The sequence below is a fragment of the Artemia sp. Qi Xiang Cuo genome, chromosome 3, assembly GCF_049724085.1.
Source record: "Artemia sp. Qi Xiang Cuo chromosome 3, ASM4972408v1, whole genome shotgun sequence".
NCBI lineage: Eukaryota > Metazoa > Arthropoda > Branchiopoda > Anostraca > Artemiidae > Artemia > Artemia sp. Qi Xiang Cuo.
Window position 1 is genome coordinate 21,176,823 of NC_142796.1, and position 22,578 is coordinate 21,199,400.

Genomic DNA, 22,578 nt, shown 5'->3' on the forward strand with positions numbered 1-22,578 from the left:
TAATTTGTTCGGGCCGTTCTCTCGGTCTTATTCGGTTTGATAGTTCAGGGGGTGGTTCCAATTAATCATCATTTTTAATAAATGCAAATTTTCCTTTTAGGGTCTTCCTACTGATATTACATAGTTGGTTGCGGTCAAAACTGTAAGCTTAATCACGTATCGAGTAGATTAAATCTAGCAAAAACCAAACTAATTTTTAAATTTTCAGGTGTTTTTCTAGCTTGAATTTAAACATTAAAATTGTTGTTCAGATATCATAAATGTTTTTGCAATCTATATAATAACTGAACGCAGTAACTGAATGCAGTAATTCTGGATTTTCTAAAAGAAGCGAACAAAAGTTCAAGTTCTCTTCAGAATTTTCCCAAAAAAGAGAAAAAAAGTTACAATTCAATTTTGAATTTTTCCAAAGAAGAAAAAAGTTCCACTTCATTTCTGAATTTTCTCAAAGAAGAGAAAAAATTTTTTAAAGTTCTGTTCTGTATTTTTCTTCATTGTATCATTTCCCTCATAGTTCTGTCATATCTTCCTTAAAATGTATATGACTTATTATTAATTTTAACTTTATTCATAACCCAAAACTAAGCAATCCTTTTCAACCGGTAATATTCTACCATTTCCCTCACAGGGATATCATATAATTTTTTCCCCAAGAAGAGAAAACAGTTCCGCTTTAATTCTGAGTTTCTCCAAGAAGTAAAGTTCAGGGTCTCTTCTGAATTTTCTGAAAAAAAAGAGAAAAAGTTACAGTTAGATTCTGAATTTTTCCAAAGAATAGAAAAGAGTTCTACTTCAGTTATGAATTTCCTCAATAAAAAGATAGAAATTTCTAGTTCTGTTCTGAATTTTTCTGTAGAAGATAGAAAAAGTCATGCTTCGATTCTGAATTAAAAGAGAAGAAGTTCCGCTTTAATGAAGTGAATCAATAAAGTGAAAGAAAATTTTAAGTTCTCTTCTGAATTTTTTCCCGAGAAGAGAAATAGTTCCACTTTTAATTCTGAGTTTTCTCAAAGAAGTGACGAAAAGTTCAAGTTCACTTGTGAATTTTCTCAAAGAAGAGAAAAAAAAGTTACAGCTTAATTCTAAATCTTTCCAAAGAAGAGAAAAACAGTTCCACTTCAGTTCTGAACTTTCTCTTCTGAATTTTTTCCCCAAGAAGAGAAAAGATTCCACTTTAATTACGAGTTTTCTCAATGAAGAGAAAGAAGTTCCATTTTAATTTTGAGTTTTCTCAATGAAGTGAAGAAAAGTTAAAGTTCTCTTCGGAATTTTTCCCCAAGAAGAGAAACAGTTCCACTTTTAATTCTGAGTTTTCTCAAAAAAGCGAATAAAAGTTCAAGTTCACTTCTGAATTTTCTCAAAGAAGAAAAAAAGTTATAGCTCAGTTCTAAATTTTACAAGAAGAGAAAAACATTTCCACTTAAGTTCTGAATTTTCTCTAAGAAGAAAAAAATTTCAAGGTCTGTACTGAATTTTTTCGTAAAAGATAGAAAAAATTCCACTTCACTCCTGAATTTTCCCCAAGAACTGAAAAAGTTCCATTTTAATTCTGAGTATTTCTCAATGTAGTGCAGAAAAGTTGAAGCTCTCTTCTGAGTATTTCCCCAAGAAGAAAAACAGTTCCACTTTTAATTGTGAGTTTTCTCAAAGAAGTGAAGAAAAGTTCAAAGACAAAAACAGTTCCAGTTCAGTTCTGAATTTTTCCGTAGAAGATAGGAAAAGTTCCACTTCAGTTCTAAATTTTTCCCCAAGAAGAGAAAAAAGTTCCATTTTAATTCTGAGTTTTCTCAATGAAGGGAAGAAAAAGTTAAATTTCTCCTCTGAATATTTCTTCAAGAGGAGAAACAGTTCCATTTTTAATTCTGAGTTTTCTCAAAGAAGTGAAGAAAAGTTCAAGTTCTCTTCTAAATTTTTTCAAAGAAAAACGTTACACTTCAATTCTAATTTTTTCCAAAGAGAAAAAAGTTCCACTGCCGATCTGAATTTTCTTAAAGAAGTGAAGAAAAGTTCAAGATCTTTTCTGAATTCTTCCCAAAGAAGAGAAAAAGTTCCACTTTAATTCTAAGTTTTCTCAAAGAAGTGAAGAAAAGTTTGTTCTCTTCTGAATTTTCTCACAGAAGAGAAAAAAAGAAACAGCTCAATTCTAAATTTTTCCATAGGAGAAAAAAAAGTTCCACTTTAATTCCGAATCTATGTATTTGCTGCATTTTTGTCTCTCTCATTCACTTTGCCTGAGTGTCTGGGCGGGTGTTTACATGTCCCACTGCCTTTTTTGTCTGTTTGTATGTCTGAATCTATGTATTTGTATGTGTTTTGTCTCTCTCACTCTCTTTGCCAGTATTTCTTGGCGGGTGTCGGCCTGTCCCAGTGCTTGTCTTAGTCGGTTTGTGTGTCTGAATCTATGTATTTGTATGCGTTTTTGTATTTCTCTCACTCTCTTTGTCTGAGTGTCTGGGGGGTATTTGGTTATCCCCATGCCAGTCTTTGTCAGTTTGTATGTCTGAATTTATGTGTTTGTATGAGTTTTTGTCTCTCTCACTCTCTTAGCCTATGCGTCTGAGCAGGTGTTTGCTTGCCCTAGTGTCTTTGTCAGTTTGTTTGTGTGAATCTATGTGTTTGTATGCGTTATAGCCTCTAACTTCCTTTGACTGTGCGTCCTGGTGGGCGTTTGCTTCTCCCAGTGCTTGTCCTTGTCAGTTTGCATGTCTGAATTTTTGTGTTTGTATGTGTTTTTTTTTTCTCTCACTATCTAAAGCCAATGTGTCTGGGCAGGTGTTTGCTTCTCCTAGCGCCTGTCTTTGTCGGTTTGTTTGTCTGAATCTATGTATTTGTATGTGTTTTTGTCTCTTTCACTCTCTTTGCTTATGTGTCTGGGCGGGTATCTGCCTGTTCCAGTTCTTGTCTTTTTCAGTTTGTATGTCTGAATCTATGTGTTTGTTTGCGTTTTTGTCTCTCACTCACTCAGCCTATGCGTCTGGGCAGGTGTTTGCTCGTCCTAGTGCCTGTATTTGTCGGTCTGTTTGTCTGAATCTATTTATTTGTATGCGTTTTTGTCTCTCTCTATTTGCCTGAGTGTCAGGGCAGGTGTTTGCATGTCCCAGCCTTTGTCAGTTTGTATGTCTGAATATATGTATTTGTATGTGTTTTGTCTCTCTCACTCTCTAAGCCTGTGCGTTTGGGCGGGTGTTTGCATGTCTCAGTGTCTGTCTTTGTCGGTTTGTATATCAGAATCTATGTATTTGAGTGCCTTTTGTCTCTCTCACTCTCTAAGCCTCTGTGTCTGCGCGGGTGTTTGCATGTCCCAGTGCCAGTCTTTGTCGGTTTGTGTGTCTGAATCTATGTATTTGTATGTGTTTTTGTCTGTCTCACTCTCTAAGCCTGTGTGTCTGGGTGGGTGTTTGCTTCTCCCCATGCCTGTCTTTGTCGGTTTATACGTCTGAATCTATGTATTTGTACGTATTTTTGTCTCTCCCACACTCTAGGCCTGTGCGTCTGGGAGGGTGTTTGCTTATCCCAGTGTCTGTCTTTGTCTGTCTATATGTCTAAATCTATGTGTGTGTATGTTTTTTGTCTGTCTCACTCTCTAAGCCTGAGTGTGTTGGCGGGTATCTGCTTCTCCTACTGTCTGACTTTGTTAGTTTGCATGTCTGAATATATGTGTTTGTATGTGTTTTTCTCTCTCTTATATTATTTTACTGTGTGTCTGGGCGGATGTTTGCATGTCCTAGTACATTTCTTTGTCGTTTTTTTTCATCTGAATCTATTTATTCGTATGTCTTTTTGTCTGTCTCACTCTCTAATCCTGTGTGTCTGTGCAGTTGTTTACTTCTCGCAGTGCTTGTCTTTGTCGGTTTGTATGTCTTAATCTATGTATTTGCATAACTTTTTTTCTCTCTCACTCTCTCAACCTGTGTGTCTGGGTGGGTGTTTGCTTGTCTCAGTGCCTGTCTTTGTCGGTTTAACTGTCTGAATCTATGCGTTTGTATGCGTTTTCTGACTCTCTCATTCTCTTTGACTGTGTGTCTGGGTGGGTGTTTGCGTGTTTCCATTTCTGACTCTGTGTGATTGTAGGTGTTTTCGTCTCTCTCTCACTGTGCCTGTGTGTCTGAGCGAGTGTTTATATGTTTCCGTGTCTGACTCTGTGCGATTGTAGGTGTTTTTTCTTTTTTGATTTATTGAAGCCAACTTTACTAAGACCATACCTGAACAGTCTGTATAAAATCAGATTTATTGAAATCAATTTTACAAAGACCTTACCAATATTTTCTAAAAAGCCAAGAAATTCCATACTTATATATGATTTTGATCTTTTCGGTTGATTGTTTCATTGGACTTGGTCTAATATGCCACTGAACTTGAAAATTAGAAATTTTACCTATATTAAATGTCCTCAATTTGTTTTATTTAATGTCTAATTAATTATAATGTCTTTGTTTTTCTCTAAGGAAAATTTAAAGTAAATTTCAAAAATGTGCTCGGATGAATGGCTAAAACTGACTTGGAACTATCAAAAAACAATAAAATATTATTGTTCTACTGAATGTAAATAAAAAGTGTTGTTCTGAATCAGCTTCCAGTTGGCCTAAATTTAACATAAATGTACATTTTTGCAAATAAATTCACACGCAACAAAAGTCACGCTGCACTGGTTTAACTTTTCAGTTACTTAAAAAGACAGTATAGTTATTTTTAAAGATAATAGCCTTATGCAGAAAAGTGTCACGCAATTTTTTTTCTGTTTAACATTTGAGTGATTTCGATGTGCTACCGCATCACTCGAAATGCGAATTTAGCTTCCCAATGACTTTCGGTAATGCTATTTTAACGTTTTAAGAACATGAAAAACGTGATGTGACACTTTGAAAACATTTTTATGTAATGTTCTTTCTTTTGTTTAGATATTCCTTATGGTCCTTTGCTATCCCTTTGTCAAACAAATGTAATAAAATTCGTCCATTCTTTCTGGTTTCTCTGCCAGTTTTGGTAGGTGATTTCTCTCCAGGATTTTTTTTTACAAAAAAGTTATTAACTCATGTTTTTAATTCTGTTGCTCTACCTCAAAACCTTCCTTATTTAGTATAGTTACCATATTTTACTGCTTTAAATCATTCAGACATTAAAACAACTTTTTTTTAATTATGGAAAATTTTAATGTCGGCTTTCAAAATTTCATTCTATGTCATCAGTGATAAAACAATCCAACCGTTTGAACATGAAAAAAAAATAATATAAACATTTTCCTATTTCCGAAAATCAATAAGATGCTTATTATATATTTATCAATCTAAAAAATCCCCACCAACATTTTAGCATAAATTTTATAACACGTTTACTACCTTTCTTGCATCTCTGCAAGTTTTGGTAGGTAATTTCTCTCCAGGGTTTTTGACAAGAAAGTCATTAACTCATGTTTTTAATTCTGTATCTCTACCCCAAGACCTTCTTTATTTAATATGGTTACCATATTTTAGTGTTTCAAATCGTTCAGATATTAAAACAATTTTTTTTTAATTATAGAAAATTTTAATGTAGACTTTCAAAATTTCAATCTACGTCAACAGTGATAAAACAATCGAACTGTTTTAACATGAAAAAAAATAACATAAACCTTTTTCTATTTCCATATATCAAAAGGATGCTTATTATATATTTATCATTTTAAAAAATCCCCACTATAATTATAATACATATTTTATAACACGTTTAAGTAAAGATATTTAAATTAGATCGAAACATATTTGGATGGAAACTGTCAAAAAATCCAAAATGCTAAACAGTTTAAAAGTCACCCTATTTCACCCTATTTCACCATATTTCATGGTCTATTGAAGTTGATACGAGGTTAGCAAGAGACAAAGTTTTGGAGAATAACAGATAAGTCAAACGGAAGTCAGTAGTTTAGAAAGCAAGTACTTGAGGATAATAGCTTAGAAAAAAAGTAATATCTAAATTAATTATATACAAACTATTTAATTATAAAAATCAACTTACATTGAAAAATTGGTTAACTCCGTTTTAATTTTCTATAATATTAATTAAATATTGTTCAATCTGAAAACCAGGCCGTCCAGAACGCATTATATTAAATACCTAACCTAAATTAATCAACTCTATGTAACATGTTTCCCCAACCCATCAGCTTTATCGGCTAAGTAGATGTTAGAGGTACTGTTTCACATGTCGGTGTTGTTTTATATTCCTCTCTATAAAGTAGGTCAGATTTTTTAACCCTTTTGTCTCTTCGGAAATTTAAACAATATTATTGCTCTTACATATTTGAATTCTGGTTGCTATGAGCGATTGTTAGGGCCTCTTGTTTTTTTGTTTTTTTTTAGTCCACCTTATTTGGAGTTCTCTTAGTAACATGCGTAGATTTATCGTCACAGGCTATTTTTAGTTATTAACTAAATAACTAACGAACAACTTATTCGCTGATAATGCCCTTCTGCAGGGTAACAACAAATATAACAGCTAAGGTATGTGGAGTAGTGACCTATATTTAAATAATGTTCTTTTATTGACAACAGATAGGACTCCGAAATTATGTTTTAACTTGATTCTCAAACTCGATTTCATTAATTAGACTTAAGTGACGATTCTGATGCAGAATAACCTGACAAAAAACAATGTTACTGTACTTCAAGCATCTGTGCTAATTTTCTAACACATCTTAGTCATTTGAATTCAAATTTGACAGAAAACAACAAATTTTTCAGCGTGAAAACTAGAATCAAAGTCAAACCTTAAAATACACAGAAGTTGTCATAAATATGAGGAGAACTACCACCTCCCTCCAATCCCCCAATCCTTAGGCTAAACTCTTAACTTTTTGTAACCATGCTTAGAGGATGAAATGGGGTCAGTAAGTTGTATTTGCTTTGTACAATAAAATTTTCTGTTCTCTCTTAAACACTAGTGTGAATTAGGGTGTAGGTGGTGGGGTATTTACCCCCTCCCCTAGATTTTTAAAAATAAATTTTATTATATTTCCATTAAAAATTCTTTTTGTATTTTCATTGAAAAAATTGAAAGAAACAACAAATACCCCCCCCCCGTTAATTGTCCTGGATTGACGCTATTGATCTATATCCTCAAAATCATAAACAATATAGTTGTCTAAAGTACATAGCTCAGATTATTCTTATTTGTACTCTTACATTGGTCCTTACTTGAAGACATTTACTAGTTGGGTGTTACTACATATTAACTTTGAAATGAATATTATTTAATATCCTAACAATAATCTCATACATGAAAATTTTATAATAACATAAATTGCTAAAACATGGACTATGGATGTGTTCTAGAACTCAAGTATCATAAAGAAGCACAAATCAATTACTATCATCTTCGTTCTGCGAAAAGGGATAACACCAAATTATACACATTTTTATCACCATAATTGCGCAATGGACTATTTAGTGTATTATAAGCATTTCAGAGGGTAAATTTGTTTTCTGCTTTCTTAGACTAGAGATAATAACAAATAATTAATGATCATCGTCGATCAATCAGTTCCAGAACACACCCTATGGCTAAGGCAGAAGTCAAATCAGCTTTTTTTACGTCCTTCTCCCTTCTTCAAGTTCTCCAACTCCTTTTTCAACTCCTCCTTAAAGGTCATTTTAAATTTGTCGACTCTTTCGGCTGCGTTCGCAGCAGTTTCTGATCGAACTAAATTTTCACCGGCTTCTTTCCCTTTAAGATAGGTACCAACAACACCCTGTGCTGCTCTCTTCATTAATGGGGATTCTGACAGTTTATGAACTAATTGGGGGTCATTTAAAAAACGTCCCATTAAAATCCTGGTAAGAAAACGGAGTGGCATTATTGCTGTTCGATTTGTCGCTCAAAGTTGCACAAAGATCTGTACTTAAGTAGAAGAGACCGCTTTAATTCAAGTTGCTGACGAAGATTTTCAATCTGTTTGAGTTGATCTTCAGGAGTCAAATCAATTCCTTCAATTTTCTTAACCTAGAATGACAGTTTCCAATCAAATTTCAAAACTTGGATCTGAGAGATGCCCCACACCATAAATCAATTATGTCATGAATAAATAAACCAATTTTTACTTATGCTCGAGCAATCAGAAAATATACACTGAAACGGTTTTTTTTAAAACAGAAAAAGTATTAACGGCATGGTGCCTTAATTTGAACGATTTTCATTCAAATCTTGGGTTTGCGTTATTTTTTTCTGATTACAAGCATATTTAATAATATTTCCTTAAAGGCTGCTTATCGATAACTATAAGACTAGGTCATATTACCTAATCAGGTTTGGTATTGGATATTTTTCTGGTGCAACAATTGAGGGCTGGTCCCAGCCCCCTTCTTATCTGCCTCAGTGAATACGGTGCTTACAGCTTTAGACGAATTGGATCAATAAAAAACAAAAAAAGGTCTAATCATTCGTTTTTTGTTGCACAAACTGACTTACACAGTAGAATTAGCAGATACAATTTCATAAATGATGGAAAAAATGCTAAATCCTTTATATTGAAGCCCAAAAGATTATATCTTGAAAATTGTTGATTTCATTTGAAAATGGATCAGATAAAACGTATTTAATCAGAATTTCTTATTATTTTCAATATGCCTACTGAATACGTTATGATGAAGCTCAAAAATAATTTTTATGATTGAACTATCCGCAGACAGTCCAAAAAAAAAAAAAAAAAAAAAAAACAGAAAACAAAGTTTCTAAACAGAAGGAGTTTCTAAAACTTCATTTATGGCTAGAAAAAGCTACTGCTCAAGTTTTGTGTTGTTTTTTTAGTATGAACACTAAACCAGATTTACTATTATGACACTTACTTAATTATTCTTTATCTTGTAGTAGCCCTATTACAACAGAAGGGATTGTTTTCTCTAACTCAAATAGGTGATAACACCAGAATAACAGAGACATGATGAGCAGCTTAAAAACTTAAATTACTGAAACAAAACTTAAATTACTGATGAAACTAAGCTTAAAAACTTAAATTACTGAAACAAAACTTAAATTACTGATGAAACTAAGCTTAAAAACTTAAATTACTGAAACAAAACTTAAATTACTGATGAAACTAAGCTTAAAAACTTAAATTACATCAATTCCTTTTACACAATAAATTTGTGGCATTCAAACGTTTTATGCATCCTTGGAAGTTCTTTTTTCTCTTTTACTCGTAACAGACGAAGAGGGGTTGAATTATTTTAAAATAGAGCATAAAAGATAAAAAATTGCTAAAGAGAATTCCTGTATTTAGCAAAACTTCTACAAAGCATTAGACTCAGTCTTTTGTATATCTCACACAGAATACTTAATTTGTGTTATAACATTTTTGCCTTCTTCTAAAGAATGTCAATCCACAGGAGAATTGTGCAATAAGCAACTTGTCCTAGACAATTTCAGCCTTTACAGCGGAATAGGTTGGGGGCCCCCCCCCCCCTCTGTTTTTGCCATCATTATCGGGACATTTTGAAGCAAATAAAAAGAGAAGGTAATTTGTTCTTCAAAACAAGGTCACTCATTGATTCCTTTGATATTGCGTTTGTCTGATCACATGAGTCAATTTTTAAATCTGTATAGCTAGCCATGATGGATTGTATAGGGGGGGGAGCTAACAAGAAGTAATATAAATGGTTGCGCTGAGCTGGAAAATGGTCCCCCAATAGTTAAAAGTACGCGAAACTGTAGCGCCATGCTTTTACATGGCCCATTTTAGAAAGATGACATCAAATTTCAATAAAAGAGGAGAAACATTGGAATTTATCAGACGCAACCAAAAGTAATCAAATTATTATGTTAATCAAACTTCAGTTAATCAAATTACTATATATTACGCAATCAACAGTAAAAAAAACACTAGTTTTCTCCTCTAACTAACTTTGTTAAGTCGCTTCTGAAAACCTGACAATTTATAAACAACTTAATCTTATGATATTAGAAAGGTGTAACTATTATGATATCAAGCTAGTGAAATTTGTGATACTATGCTAGTGTAAAAGTTTGGGGGCGCGATGAACCTTCAACAGTAAAGGTACCGATGATTCGACAGTTTTTGTAAAAAAAAACAAACAATTTTTCTACTCCAGACGTCTTTAATTTAAAGACTTTCGGTTTGAAAAGGGTTTCAGTATGTAGGAAAACCATCTAGGAATCTAATTGTTTGATGAGAAGTTTTATCTGAAAAGGGTAAAAAACTCCAATTTTCCAAAATTAGAGCATTTTCTCCTACAAATTCGACACAACAAAAAAGTTACCTGTTTTCGACGCAAGTTGGATCTAAATTCGACATGTGTCGAAATACTTGGGGAATATTTGGGGGCAGAACCTGGTGTATTCGACATGTGTCGAAATACTTGCGGAATACCTGTGGGCGGAACCTGGTGTATTCGACACGTATATTCTTGTTTCTTTGTTTTTCTTCAACTTAATTTAATGTATAAAAGTATAAAACACTATGCAAAAAGTAGAAGTAATAAAACTAACAAAATCGTATCAAATATGTATTACTTGGTATAACAAAATTGTTTCACTAGCATTTCGGAAGGGATAGGGTCAACGAAAACGGGAGTGGATTTTAAGAAATTTAAGAAGTTTATTGTCATTATATTTGATGTAGTGGATTTTATCTTCATATGCAAATTCTTAGTTTCATCCAAAACACAGCTTAGGATTTTTTTTTTTTGGGGGGGGGGGGTAACTTCTGATATTTCTATGACTTGGTTCTGGGCGTTTACCCCCCCCCCCCCCACAAAATAAAATTTTCTCAATTTGATTTTTTTTGGGGGGGGCGCTTTTGATATTTCTATGACATGGTTCTAGGCGTTTAGGCCCCCCCCCCAGAAAATAAAATTTTCTACATTTGATTTTTTTTTAGTTTCATAGATAAGTGCTAAGGAAAGGGAAAAGCTACTTCCATGTGAACACTCAACAATTTTTGGAAGTAGTGGGTAGCAATAAATTTAAAAGCTATATTTTCATCAGTGAATCCTGTAATTTTGAAATCAATTATTTCTCATTTATTTCACAGATTCAGTGATGTTTCTACAGAGTCATCTATTTTTCGAAGGGGCCTGTTGCTGTCTGTCGAAAATTTCAACAAGGTTACTACAAGATATTTGCAAAAGAAATAAATCAATTCATAGAAGCTATTATCTATGTTTGAATTTGACTGAAGTAACATTTTTAGTGCACCTGGTATTCCACTACATTAAACAAGAATTTTCGACATATGAAACCTAGTTTCGACAATGTAAAAATTGTTGCCATTCTAATTTAATTTATCAAGAAAAAGCTAATGTGACTAGAATTCAGATAAAATCAGATGTATCTTAATGCATTCCTGCTAATCCCAAATTTCTTTTGAAATAAATAACCAAGTAACAGCAGTTTGAACATTATATACATGAAAAATTGTCGGGAGCTCCTTTTTTGTCGAAAACAGGAAACTGACTATTAAATGTTCTTTACTTATCTGGGTGTACTAGATATTGTTTCAACGTTTCCTACCGTTGATATACAAAAACGGCTTAAGGAGATGGCGCTCCAAGTCACGGCTAAGCGGAGTTATTCCGTTTTGAAGGAAATTTCGACAGGGGTTCCAAAATTGCACTGTCGAATCATCGGTACCTTTACCCTAACACAACAAACTGAATTTGTAGAGCCTCTTTATGTCTAAGGACTTTTAATAACACATTCGGATAAAAAATAAACTTCTTGCTTTAAGTCACATTTAGAAGAATTCTTGAAACGATTTGATGACATTATAGATAACCAGTGACAAGTAATGGAAATTACTATTCTTGTAGTTCAGTTTGCTTAACATTAAAACAAATTTTTATTTGTTACTCTTCAAAGTTACTTTATGTTTCTACTGGGTCATTAATTCTATATTTTGAAAGCTTTTACTTTGTTCATGTTAAAATTAGTATTCACACATTACCAATGGCCCTAGCAAAGATACAATAAAGAAAAAAAAATACAATAAAAAAGACCCCCTCCTTTCTTCTACATTAAACACTTTTTGAAAAATATTTGTTTAAAATAGCATAATAAAATCATTAGGAGATTGTAAATAAGTTATGCAATGCTGTCTATAATTATGAACAGAAAATTAACTAAAACTTGGGTTTTCATTTCCAATATGTTACTTAATACAGGCGTTGAGTATATATGAGAAGGGGGACAGGTTCCACCTAAAATTAGTGCGAAAAAAAAACTTCTGGGTTAATTCCTGGAAACTGTTCTCCCTCAACTTAAAAGTTACACATTCGTTAAGATGGCTATCATAGTATAAATACTTGCACTCAACAGGTGTAACTCCCCTTAGATTGTTCCAAAGGACCATACCCCATCCCCCATGAGAAAATCATGACTTTAAAATGTATCTTTTCCTGTATTCAGGTACTGATCCACAAATATGCTAGCACATGAAACAGTAAGTTTTTACCACTCAAGTATACAATTTTCTTTGGAAGATAGGCCCGTCGCTCCAAAAGGCGGGAAATTTCCATGTGGGCAAGTATGGGGCCATGGGTCAACTAGAGCAGTGGTGATTGACCAGACCCCATTAATGATCCTAAGAAAAATATAGACCTTAAAGTAAACTTTTTAAGGCAGCAGGCACATAACCTTAAATAAATTCATTTAACAACTTCCCTCCCCCTGTCCCATTCCCAAGTGTATTTGGGTGAAATAACGGTCAAAATTTGAATGCAATTTACCAATTCTCGGGCTATGTCAATTTTCTTATGTAGTTCAAGTAATTTCTGTGAAGCCTCTTGGGAGTCTGCTTTCCTTTGACTAATATCAGCAGTATCTTTTTCAAATCTGTAAAACAAAACAATTTAAAGAAATCCAAATGAACAAGTAATTGTAATGATAAAATTTAAGAATATTTGATATTCTCTACACAAATTGGGAAACGTTCCCTGTAGTACATAAGTGTGTAAACATAATTTTGGCTGGTTCTTGCAGATTAGGCGAGAGGTGCAAACCTGGACATGATCTAAGTTCAAGCAAGTTCCATCAAAAAATCAATTCAGGAAGTACAAGTGAAAAAAAAATTGTCTTTTTCAAACATGGTAATTATAAATTGGCTAGAAAGTATCCTCACAACCGTGCAATTACGATTTCTAATCTTGAAAAGCGGAATGGATTTAGACCTAGAGTTTGTTCCTTTTTTTATAAGTGTGAACAAAAAAAAGTTGTTCTTTATTGTGTTTAGATTGATTTTTCCTTGTGTCAACCAGTCTTCTAAATTTAAGGACAATTTTGAACAAGCCCTTGTATCTAAATTAGCATCAAGTGGGTGTTGTATTAGTTGCAACAGCCTACATATTTGGCTCCAAATATGTAGAATCCCATGTAGCCCATGTAGAATCTAGTCATAAATCCAAAGTTGGAAAGTCTCATTTTCTTAGGCAATACTTTAAGAACAAGTTCCTCCCTTATCAAACATCCATCAATGACCACTACCTCATGTCAAGTTAATCCAGCCACCCAACCCTTGCAGGTCACTTTACTTTACTCAGACCCTTCTCTGATCTCCTCTTACTTATATTCATGATCCTTTTTTGGCTTCCCAGAAGTTGGCAACTGGTTTGAACCTTCATCCTTCATTTGCCAAAATAAACCCAGTCCCTCTCCTCTCAGACACACTCCACCCTACTTCCTTTTTCTAGAACCATCTTACTTTCTGTTCCCTCCTCTCAAGAACCCTCCAAAACTGACTTCTTCCTACCCTATCCCCATGACATCCCCTTCATTTTATCTCTTTTGGCTACTCTATCAATGTGACTCAGGTTTGAGGGATTTTACACATCGAAATTATCCTTTAATAAAAACTAATTATTCTCCCTTGCTGTCTGCTGATCACCAGTATTACCTTCCTGATTGCTCTTTGCCCTGAAGTTACCATCAATAGCCTTAACAAAGTCCTTGCTTCCATTGTCCAAAGCCTTCCCCATTTTTTACCCTTTATTTTTCCTTTGGAGATCAGAAGAGGAATTGGGAGCAGTAGCGTATCCAGGGGGGCCGGAGCGGCCCGGGCCCCTCCCGAAATTTCTTTTCTTCTTTTTTTTTAAGTGCCAATATAGTAAGTTCCGAAATATTCAAACTTTTAAGTTATTTGCAACACCCGTTCTTTTTTTCATTTCTTGTTAAATGGCTATCCATTTCTCCAGCAAGCTTATATCATTATTTTATCATCAAACGTGCAATCACCTCCTGTAATCATACAAAATGTCAAGAAATTTTTCTCACTGTTTAACCCCTGCAGCTATAAGCACTAGCTTCTCTACAATGAATGAATTGCGATAAGGAATCAGACTAAGAGGCAATAGTTCATTCAAAGTTACAAACGCTGCTATAATTCCAGTGTAAGCTAAGCATTGAAACGGAAAGGTCACACGAGAGGAAAGAAAGAAAATTACCTTAAATCGCATGTCCAGCGAGATAAGGTGGTGTTGAGCCTCCTGTAGAAATCTCGCTGGTGGTGTTTCAAGGTTATGATTTGACATCCCAGTTCAGCCTCCATTCGGCGTTGGCCGAGTCTTGATCAACTCCTTTCTTAAAGGCATCTAGAGTTTTAGATTGGACGGTGGCTTCGGATAGACTGTTCCAGAGTGGGACGGAACGGACTGAGAAGAACTGTTGGCGCTCTCGCTTGATGCAACGGGGGGTGCAGCTTCTTGGTGTGTCCTCTTGTAGTAGTTGAGAAGGACGGGGAAAAGACATGACTTAATAGGTCAATTTCTAGCAACTTACGAGTTGCTATTACGTCTCCTCTTTTCTTACGGTATACTAAGGTAGGGAGTTTGAGCAAGGTGAGATGGTCCTTGTAAGATTTGTCTGGGAATGCAGAAATAAGCTTAGTTGCTCTTATTTGGACACTCTCAATTAGTTTCACATCTGTCTTATAGTACGGAGAGGCTAGGGTCATGCCAAATTCCAGGTGAGGACCGACCATGGCTTTGTACAGTTTCGTAATCACTCCCAACTTCCTGGTGGTAAATGTTCGCTTTATGAGGCCAAGGGCTTGGTTTGCTTTTGCAATTTGAGCTTATGTGTTGCAGTGAAACTTCAGCTAATTGTGAACAATAACCCCCAGGTCCTTCTTCTCACTGACTGCCTCAGGCTGGGCATCTCCTATGTGATTAACTAAAAAAAACAAGTTTTTTTAACTGAAAGTAAGGAGCGACATTAAAACTTAAAACGAACAGAAATCATTCCGTATATGAAAAGAGTTTTCCCCTCCTCAACACCTCGCTCTTTACGCTAAAGTTTGGCTCTGTCTCACAAGTTTATTTTTTAAAACAATAAAAACATTAGTGTAAAGAGCGAGGTGTTGAGGAGGGGAAAGCCCCTTTCATATACGGAATAATTTCTGTTCATTTTAAGTTTTAATGTCGCTTCTTACTTTCAGTCAAAAAAACTTGTTTTTTTTAGTTAATTTCTGAACGTTTTTGAATTAATGTAGCTTTGATTTTGGCTCACCGTACATGAATAATTAAAAAGAAATTCGCATATTAATTTTCCTTTTTTTTGGTTAATTGGCTTTCTCAAAATTTTACTTTACTTACTTTTACTTTCGGCGGGAACCAGACGATGAACTGTCCTGCCCGGCACCAAAGGATCTTGGGATGACTTCCGAAGACCACTTGGACCTGTCGGCTGCAGCTTCTCTGGCGATCTTCAGCCAGTCTTTGTCCCATCTCCGACCGTGTCTCCTGAATCCTCCCCATGGTTCCAGATCCTACTTAAATTTTTGCCACAGTTTCTTCTTTTATCCTCCTGATTTCGTTTCCAGGAGGGGCTGGTTCACAGACAAGGACGTCTTGACACATCATGGCTTCGGGACGACGCAATGTGTGGCCGAGGAGCTTCAGGTGACGTCTTTTAATGATAAGCGATAGCTCTTCTGATTGGCCACAGCGACTCCTTACTTCACTATTAGAAATCCTGTCCCATCTCTTAATGCGGAGGATGTAACGAAGGCAGCGGTGGTTGAACACGTCCAAAGTTCTCGCATCTTCAGTCTTGATCGGCCATGTCTCGCAAGCATACAGAAGTACTGCTCGAACAGTTGCACCATAGATTCTGACTTTTGTTTTGGTTGAGATCTCCTGTCTGGTCCATAATGCTTTTTCCAGACTAGTAAACACTCCCCAGGCTTTTGCTATGCGGGCAGATATATCCCTTTCAGCTCCGCCATCAGGTGTTATGATAGAGCCAAGATACTTGAATTCCTCAACGCTTTCTATTGGCTCACCGTCGAGGGTAACTTGGCAAGGAGCAGGTTGGTTGAGAGCCAATACTTTAGTCTTTGCGCCGCTGATGGCCAGTCCGATGCGCTTTGAAACCTCATAGGTATCTTTGCTCTGACGTAACTTACGAATTAACTTACGTAACGAATTTCTATATTCGTACATTTTTATTACGTATATTAGGGACTTCGCTCCCTAGTCAATACCTTGCTCTTTACGCTAAGGTTCGAATTTTGTCCGAATCACAAACCCCTGAATCACAAAGGCCGGTAGAATAGATGGCTCTTTTGAAAGTACTAAAAAAACTGTAGCGTAAAGAGCGAGATATTGACTAAAGGGCGAACCCCCACATATAAGCAATAATTTCTGTTCGTTTTAAGTTTTAATGTTGCTTCTTACTTTCAGTTGAAAAAAAACTTGTTTTTTTATTTAATTTCTGATTGTTTTTAAATAATGCTGGGAAATCTGGCGCCCCCTTCATAGAAATTTCCCCTCCACCAAGGAAATATCCTCCATGGAAAGATCCTCCCACGTATCCCCTACTCTAAACCCGACCCCCCACCTAGAAAAAAAATCCTCCTGAAAACGCCTGTATACTTGCAGTTAACCAACACTATATGTAAACAATGGGCAAAGTTTATAACTTGCAGCCCTTCCCCTGGGAACAATGGGGGATTAAGTCATCCTCCCGTGGGAGGGGGCCAAGTTGCCCTCCGATTTTTTTGGTCACTTAAAAGGGCACTAGAACTTTCGATTTCCGTTCGAATGAGCCCTCTCACGATATTCTAGGATCACTGGGTCAATACGATTACCCCTGCGAAAAATAAAAAAAAAACAAAAAAAAACAAATAAACATGCATCTGTGATCTTTCTTCTGGCAAAAACTGAAAAATTCCACATTTTTGTATATAGAAGCTTGAAACCTCTACAGTAGCGTTCTCTGATACGTTGAATATGATGGTGTGATTTTCATTAAGGTTCTATAACTTTTAGGAAGTCTTTTCCCCTTTTTTCGAAAATAAGCCAAATTTTCCCAGGCGCGTAACTTTTGATGAGTAAGATTAAACTTGATGAAACTTATATATTTGAAATCACAATTAAAATCTGATTCTTTTGACGTATCCATTGGTATCAAAATTCCGTTTTTTAGACTTTCGGTTACCATTGAGCCGGGTCGCTCCTTACTTACAGTTCGTTACCACGAACTGTTTGATATGCAAGTTTTTAGGAGCTTGCAGTCATCAGCATATAGCGTCAAAGGATTCTTCAGGTTCGTTGTACAGTTATTGATACACATGCTGACAAGCCTAATTAGTTCTAGTTAGTTCTTGTAGTCAAATACTAATATGAAACCCGTGCTTTACTTGAAGAGCGGTTTCTTGGGTTTTCTGTTTCCGGAAATCTCACCAGCTCTGCAGTAGCGAAACAAATCATCAGCCAATGCATTACGTTTGGCTTAAAAATGGATAAATTTGTGGGGGCTGGTTTTGATTAGGCCAGCAACACGTCAGGCTGCTATTCTGGTGCACAGGCAGAAATTAGGAAAAATTATTCACATCTGATCTATACCCATTGTGCCTTGCACAGCTTAAATTTGGCTTTATGTAAAACTAGTAGGTTAGGACTTGTTAGGTCAACCTTTGCTACTATACAGCAGATTATATCATTTTTATTATCCTCACCAAAAAGAACGAATATGCTTATAGAAGCAGTCGCTGTCATTTGTCTCGATAGTCCTGTGAGGAACCTTGTGAAGTTGTGCGAAACGAGATGGGTGAAGTGTCATGATTGCATTTTAGTTTTTATTTCTTTGTATTGTGCGATTATTTCCGTACTAGAGGAAATAGTTGGTAGCATACAGTGCGATACGGAAGTTATTTCAAAAGCGAATGCGTTGGTTTCAGCAGCAAGCGAATTTAGTTCTATGTTCACAATGGCTATGCTAGAGTTTGTAAGTGCCATAATGCTCTCTGTCTCTAAGGCGCTGTAAGCCGAAGATTTAGACTTAGTTGAGTGCTGTCGGCATGTTAAGCTATGTTCTGATACTTTACTGCAGTCAAAACAAAATAATTTTGAAACCATTTTTCAGAAAGCCTATGAGCTGGCACAAGAGTTAAATGGCACTCCGACTGTTCCAAGGTCTATCCACCAAAAGTCCATCAACAATAATGAGTCCGTCAAGGTTTTTTATCGCGAGTCTTTGTTCGGACCTTACTTTGCTTCACTTATTGAAGAATTTGATCAAAGATTTTTGCGCCATCAGGAGGCATCTTTCAAAAAATCGGAAGGCTTTTGCCAGCTAACAGCAAGTCATTAAAAATTAATGAATTTGTGAACGCTGTTGCTGTTTACTAGGGATTTCACGGGGGTAGACATGCGCTCGAAAGTGAGTTAGTCCTTTGGAAACAAGTGGCTCGGAATGTCTGAGGAACCATCAACTGTTGCTTCGACTCTTGCGTCATGTGATGCAAAATTTTTCCCATGCATCTGAAGCCTTTTGACGATTTTTCAGACATTACCAGTGACTACCACTTCTGCTGAGAGGAGCTTTAGCTATCTTAAGCGATTCAAAACCTATCTGCGGAGCTCAACGGGCGAGGAGCGTCTGAACGGACTAGCTCACATGACCCTGAACCACGATATCCAGGTCGATGCTGACCAAGTTTTTGATCAATTAGCAGCCAAAAAAGACTGGCGGCTGTTACTGTGAGAGGTTAGGTCGTCTTTCGTTGCTCGTTTCTCTAAGTGCAGGTGATTCTGTTTTTTAAACTTTAATTGTGCTTCATCCTCTGTAAACAATGTTAATATCAATACATTTCTTGCTTTCATGGCTGCTATATTAGGTAGACTGAGGCCCCCACCCCTCTGAAACCAAATTCTGGGCAATTGTCTGATATAATATTATTTTTTATTTATTTGGTTCCCTAAAACAAGGGTCCTATAGGCAAATATAAGGAATAATGCACTTCGTTTTTTATATTTTCTAAATTCTGCTGCTTCGTGGCAGTTCCAAAACATCTACTCGCCCAAAATAGAAACTCTCACTGCTTCTAACTTTTTTTTTTAATTCTGACTTTGTTGGCAAAATTTTGTCATCCATTCTCAAACCAAAAAAGTCGACAACTAGAAATACTCACGACAAGTGTTTACTTTTCATTTCTTTACCTAGCTACCCCCCCCCCCATACTCCTCCGCCTGAAATCTTGCACTATGATAGATAATTTTCTTGCTCACATGACTGCTATAAAAAGGTAGACTGACGGCCCCACCCCCCTTGAAACAAAATCCTGGATACACCACTGATTGGGAGGGTAATAAAAACAAGTGTTTCCCCTATAGATATCCCTTGTCCCTTTTTTAGTACCTAAAGCTATTTCCTTTCAATATCCTTGTCTGTTCTTTTCAATGAGATTCCCAACTCTAGGCAATTTCTATAAACATGGAAGCAAAATTTCATAATCCCTTTAAGAAAAAAAAATGGAAAGACTGGTTTTGAAGGTATTTGTTCTATTTCTTAAACTTCTATATTCTTGAAACCTTATGAAGGATTCCTTGCACATGAGCTCAAGGAAAAAATCCAACCTGAGGCAATTTGGGAACTTCAAATCCACTTCAACTCCCAATTACCTTGTTCAACACCATTGGAATAACTCTTGAAGAACTGAATACTTGGCTACAATATAATTTCTATTGGTTTCGAAAAAGAATTTGATCTTGTTAATCAAAATAAATTAGTTGAAAAACTTGTCATTGAATTTAGTACTAACTCTACTTTCATTAAATTGGTTGCCTCCTTCTTATCAAATACATCAGAAGCAGTTAAATGTTCAAATCAATATTCCAATCCTTTCCCTGTACACAATGGAGTTCCTCAAGCTACTCTCCAAAGCCCCTCCTTCTCTGAGTCATGATTAACAGCCTGACTGAGGAGTCTTCTGACAGATGCAAACTCATTGATCACTCTACAGTTGTTGTAAATTGCCTTAGAAGTTTACATGAGGGTAAGCCCTTCTAAATCCATGACAATGCCAACTTGTTTTGTTAAATTACTTCACTATTTCCTGATTCTTATCCCTCCTGAAATTTCTGTGTCCTCCTCTAAATTACTTGGTCTCACAATTTGGAGTGAAAGGACTAAATGGTAGTCCATATAACCTTAGAAGCTACAAATTTTAAAATTGGAACTCTTCTAGTTTAAAGTAGGACATCCATGTTAAAAATATCATCAATATAGCTAATGCAAATATCCCCCTGCTTAAGCTTCCAAATAAACTTGGTATCCCCTTCCCCATTCTTTAAGGATATATACTCCTTTGTCCACCCTCATCTTGGATGTGCTTGTCCAGTTTGAAACTCTGGCATTTCTAGGATGTCCTATACTCTTCCACTCTAAAAAAAGGCTAGTTTAGAAATGCTTGATTTCAAGAGATGTATATTGTACCATCATTTAAAAGAATAAACAACAACAACAAACCCTTGTATAGAACACATTTTTCCAAAAAGACACTTTCCACCCAGATTGTACCCTTTCAGGTAGTTCCCCAGCCTGCTCCAACCTTATCCCCCATTTGTAGCTATACATCCAGATATGAGAAAACCTTTGTCTTTAATATAAATTAAGAAAATAGTAAACAAAACATCCTACTAGTTTCACTATTCTTATCAATTTGTACAGGCAATGCCCAAATTTTGGATTTGTTCACTTGTTTTGTTTTTCCTTCCTTTTTTTTAAATCCCTTTAATTTTTTTATTTATAGGACCTATTCTTGTTCATTGTTTTATTGACTTATAACAGTTTTTACCTTATGAGACATGCTATAATAATAAAAATAACAATAATTTATTTATTACCCACTATAAAAAAGAAGTAGAGTACATCAAGAACAAAAAAAAAAAAAAAAAAAAAAAAAAAAAAAGTAAAATTGCACACTTAACAATTATTTAAATAAAACGACGTAAATTATGGTGCGCAGTAAGACCTGCGGATAACGACAGCTTTCCCGCAAGCACAGTCACTTTTTCCCGTAAATCAGGGAGGCCGAATCGCGATATTAGATGCCGGTTCCGGAACCACGGAGGGAGGCACAAAAGGTACCGAGAAAATTTAAAATAATAAGTTCGGATAGAATTCAGATCTTTAGGCTTCAGAATTGGAAGAAAACCAGATGAAAAATAATATAATGATTGCAAAATGAATAATAATTTCCCACGCGCGTGTCTATTGTAACTCCCACTTTTTGCAAAGATTTTTGAATTTCCTACCTGATTTTTGTTGTTTTTTTTTTTTTTTTTTTCATTAGAAACTGTAAGCGCCCCAAGTGTTTTTTTATTTTTAGTAATTTGTATACCAAGCCCCTGAAAAGAAAAGACACAGGGAACAGAGGAAAAACCACAGTTAAGAGGGAGACTCGCACCCGAATTAAATGAAGTATATTCGCACTTATCAACGTTCAACGATACGATTACCCCTGCGAAAAAGAAAAAAAAAACAAAAAAAAAACCAAATAAACATGCATCTGTGATCTTTCTTCTGGCAAAAACTGAAAAATTCCACATTTTTGTAGATAGAAGCTTGAAACCTCTATAGTAGCGTTCTCTGATACGTTGAATATGATGGTGTGATTTTCATTAAGGTTCTATAACTTTTAGGAAGTCTTTTCCCCTTTTTTCGAAAATAAGCCAAATTTTCCCAGGCGCGTTACTTTTGATGAGTAAAATTAAACTTGACGAAACTTATATATTTGAAATCACAATTAAAATCTGATTCTTTTGATGTATCTATTGATATCAAAATTCCGTTTTTAGACTTGCGGTTACCATTGAGCCGGTTCGCTCCTTACTTACAGTTCGTTACCACAAACTGTTTGATATGCAAGTTTTTAGGAGCTTGCAGTCATCAGCATATAGCGTCAAAGGATTCTTCAGGTTCGTTGTACGTATCCCCTACTCTAAACCCGACCCCCCCCCTAGAAAAAAAATCCTCCTGAAAACGCCTGTATACTTGCAGTTAACCAACACTATATGTAAACAATGGGCAAAGTTTATAACTTGCAGCCCTTCCCCTGGGAACAATGGGGGATTAAGTCATCCTCCCGTGGGAGGGGGCCAAGTTGCCCTCCGATTTTTTTGGTCACTTAAAAGGGCACTAGAACTTTCGATTTCCGTTCGAATGAGCCCTCTCACGATATTCTAGGATCACTGGGTCAATACGATTACCCCTGCGAAAAAGAAAAAAAAACAAAAAAAAAACAAATAAACATGCATCTGTGATCTTTCTTCTGGCAAAAACTGAAAAATGCCACATTTTTGTAGATAGAAGCTT

The 22,578-nt window shown here is 35.5% G+C and overlaps 1 protein-coding gene across 2 annotated transcripts in view; it reads right to left on the reverse strand.

Annotated features, from left to right (window-relative positions):
- Window positions 1-7,693: 7,693 nt before the first annotated feature.
- Window positions 7,694-22,578, reverse strand: part of MED9 (mediator complex subunit 9) — a 30,404-nt gene continuing 15,519 nt past the window's right edge. For both annotated transcript variants that reach the window (XM_089086844.1, XM_089086845.1), the window contains exons 2-3: window positions 12,714-12,819; window positions 7,694-7,974 (exon numbers count right to left, since the gene is read on the reverse strand). In XM_089086844.1, the coding sequence (XP_088942970.1) occupies window positions 7,828-7,974; window positions 12,714-12,819 (253 nt within the window). In that variant the 3' untranslated portion in view covers window positions 7,694-7,827. The remainder of the gene's footprint in view (window positions 7,975-12,713; window positions 12,820-22,578) is intronic.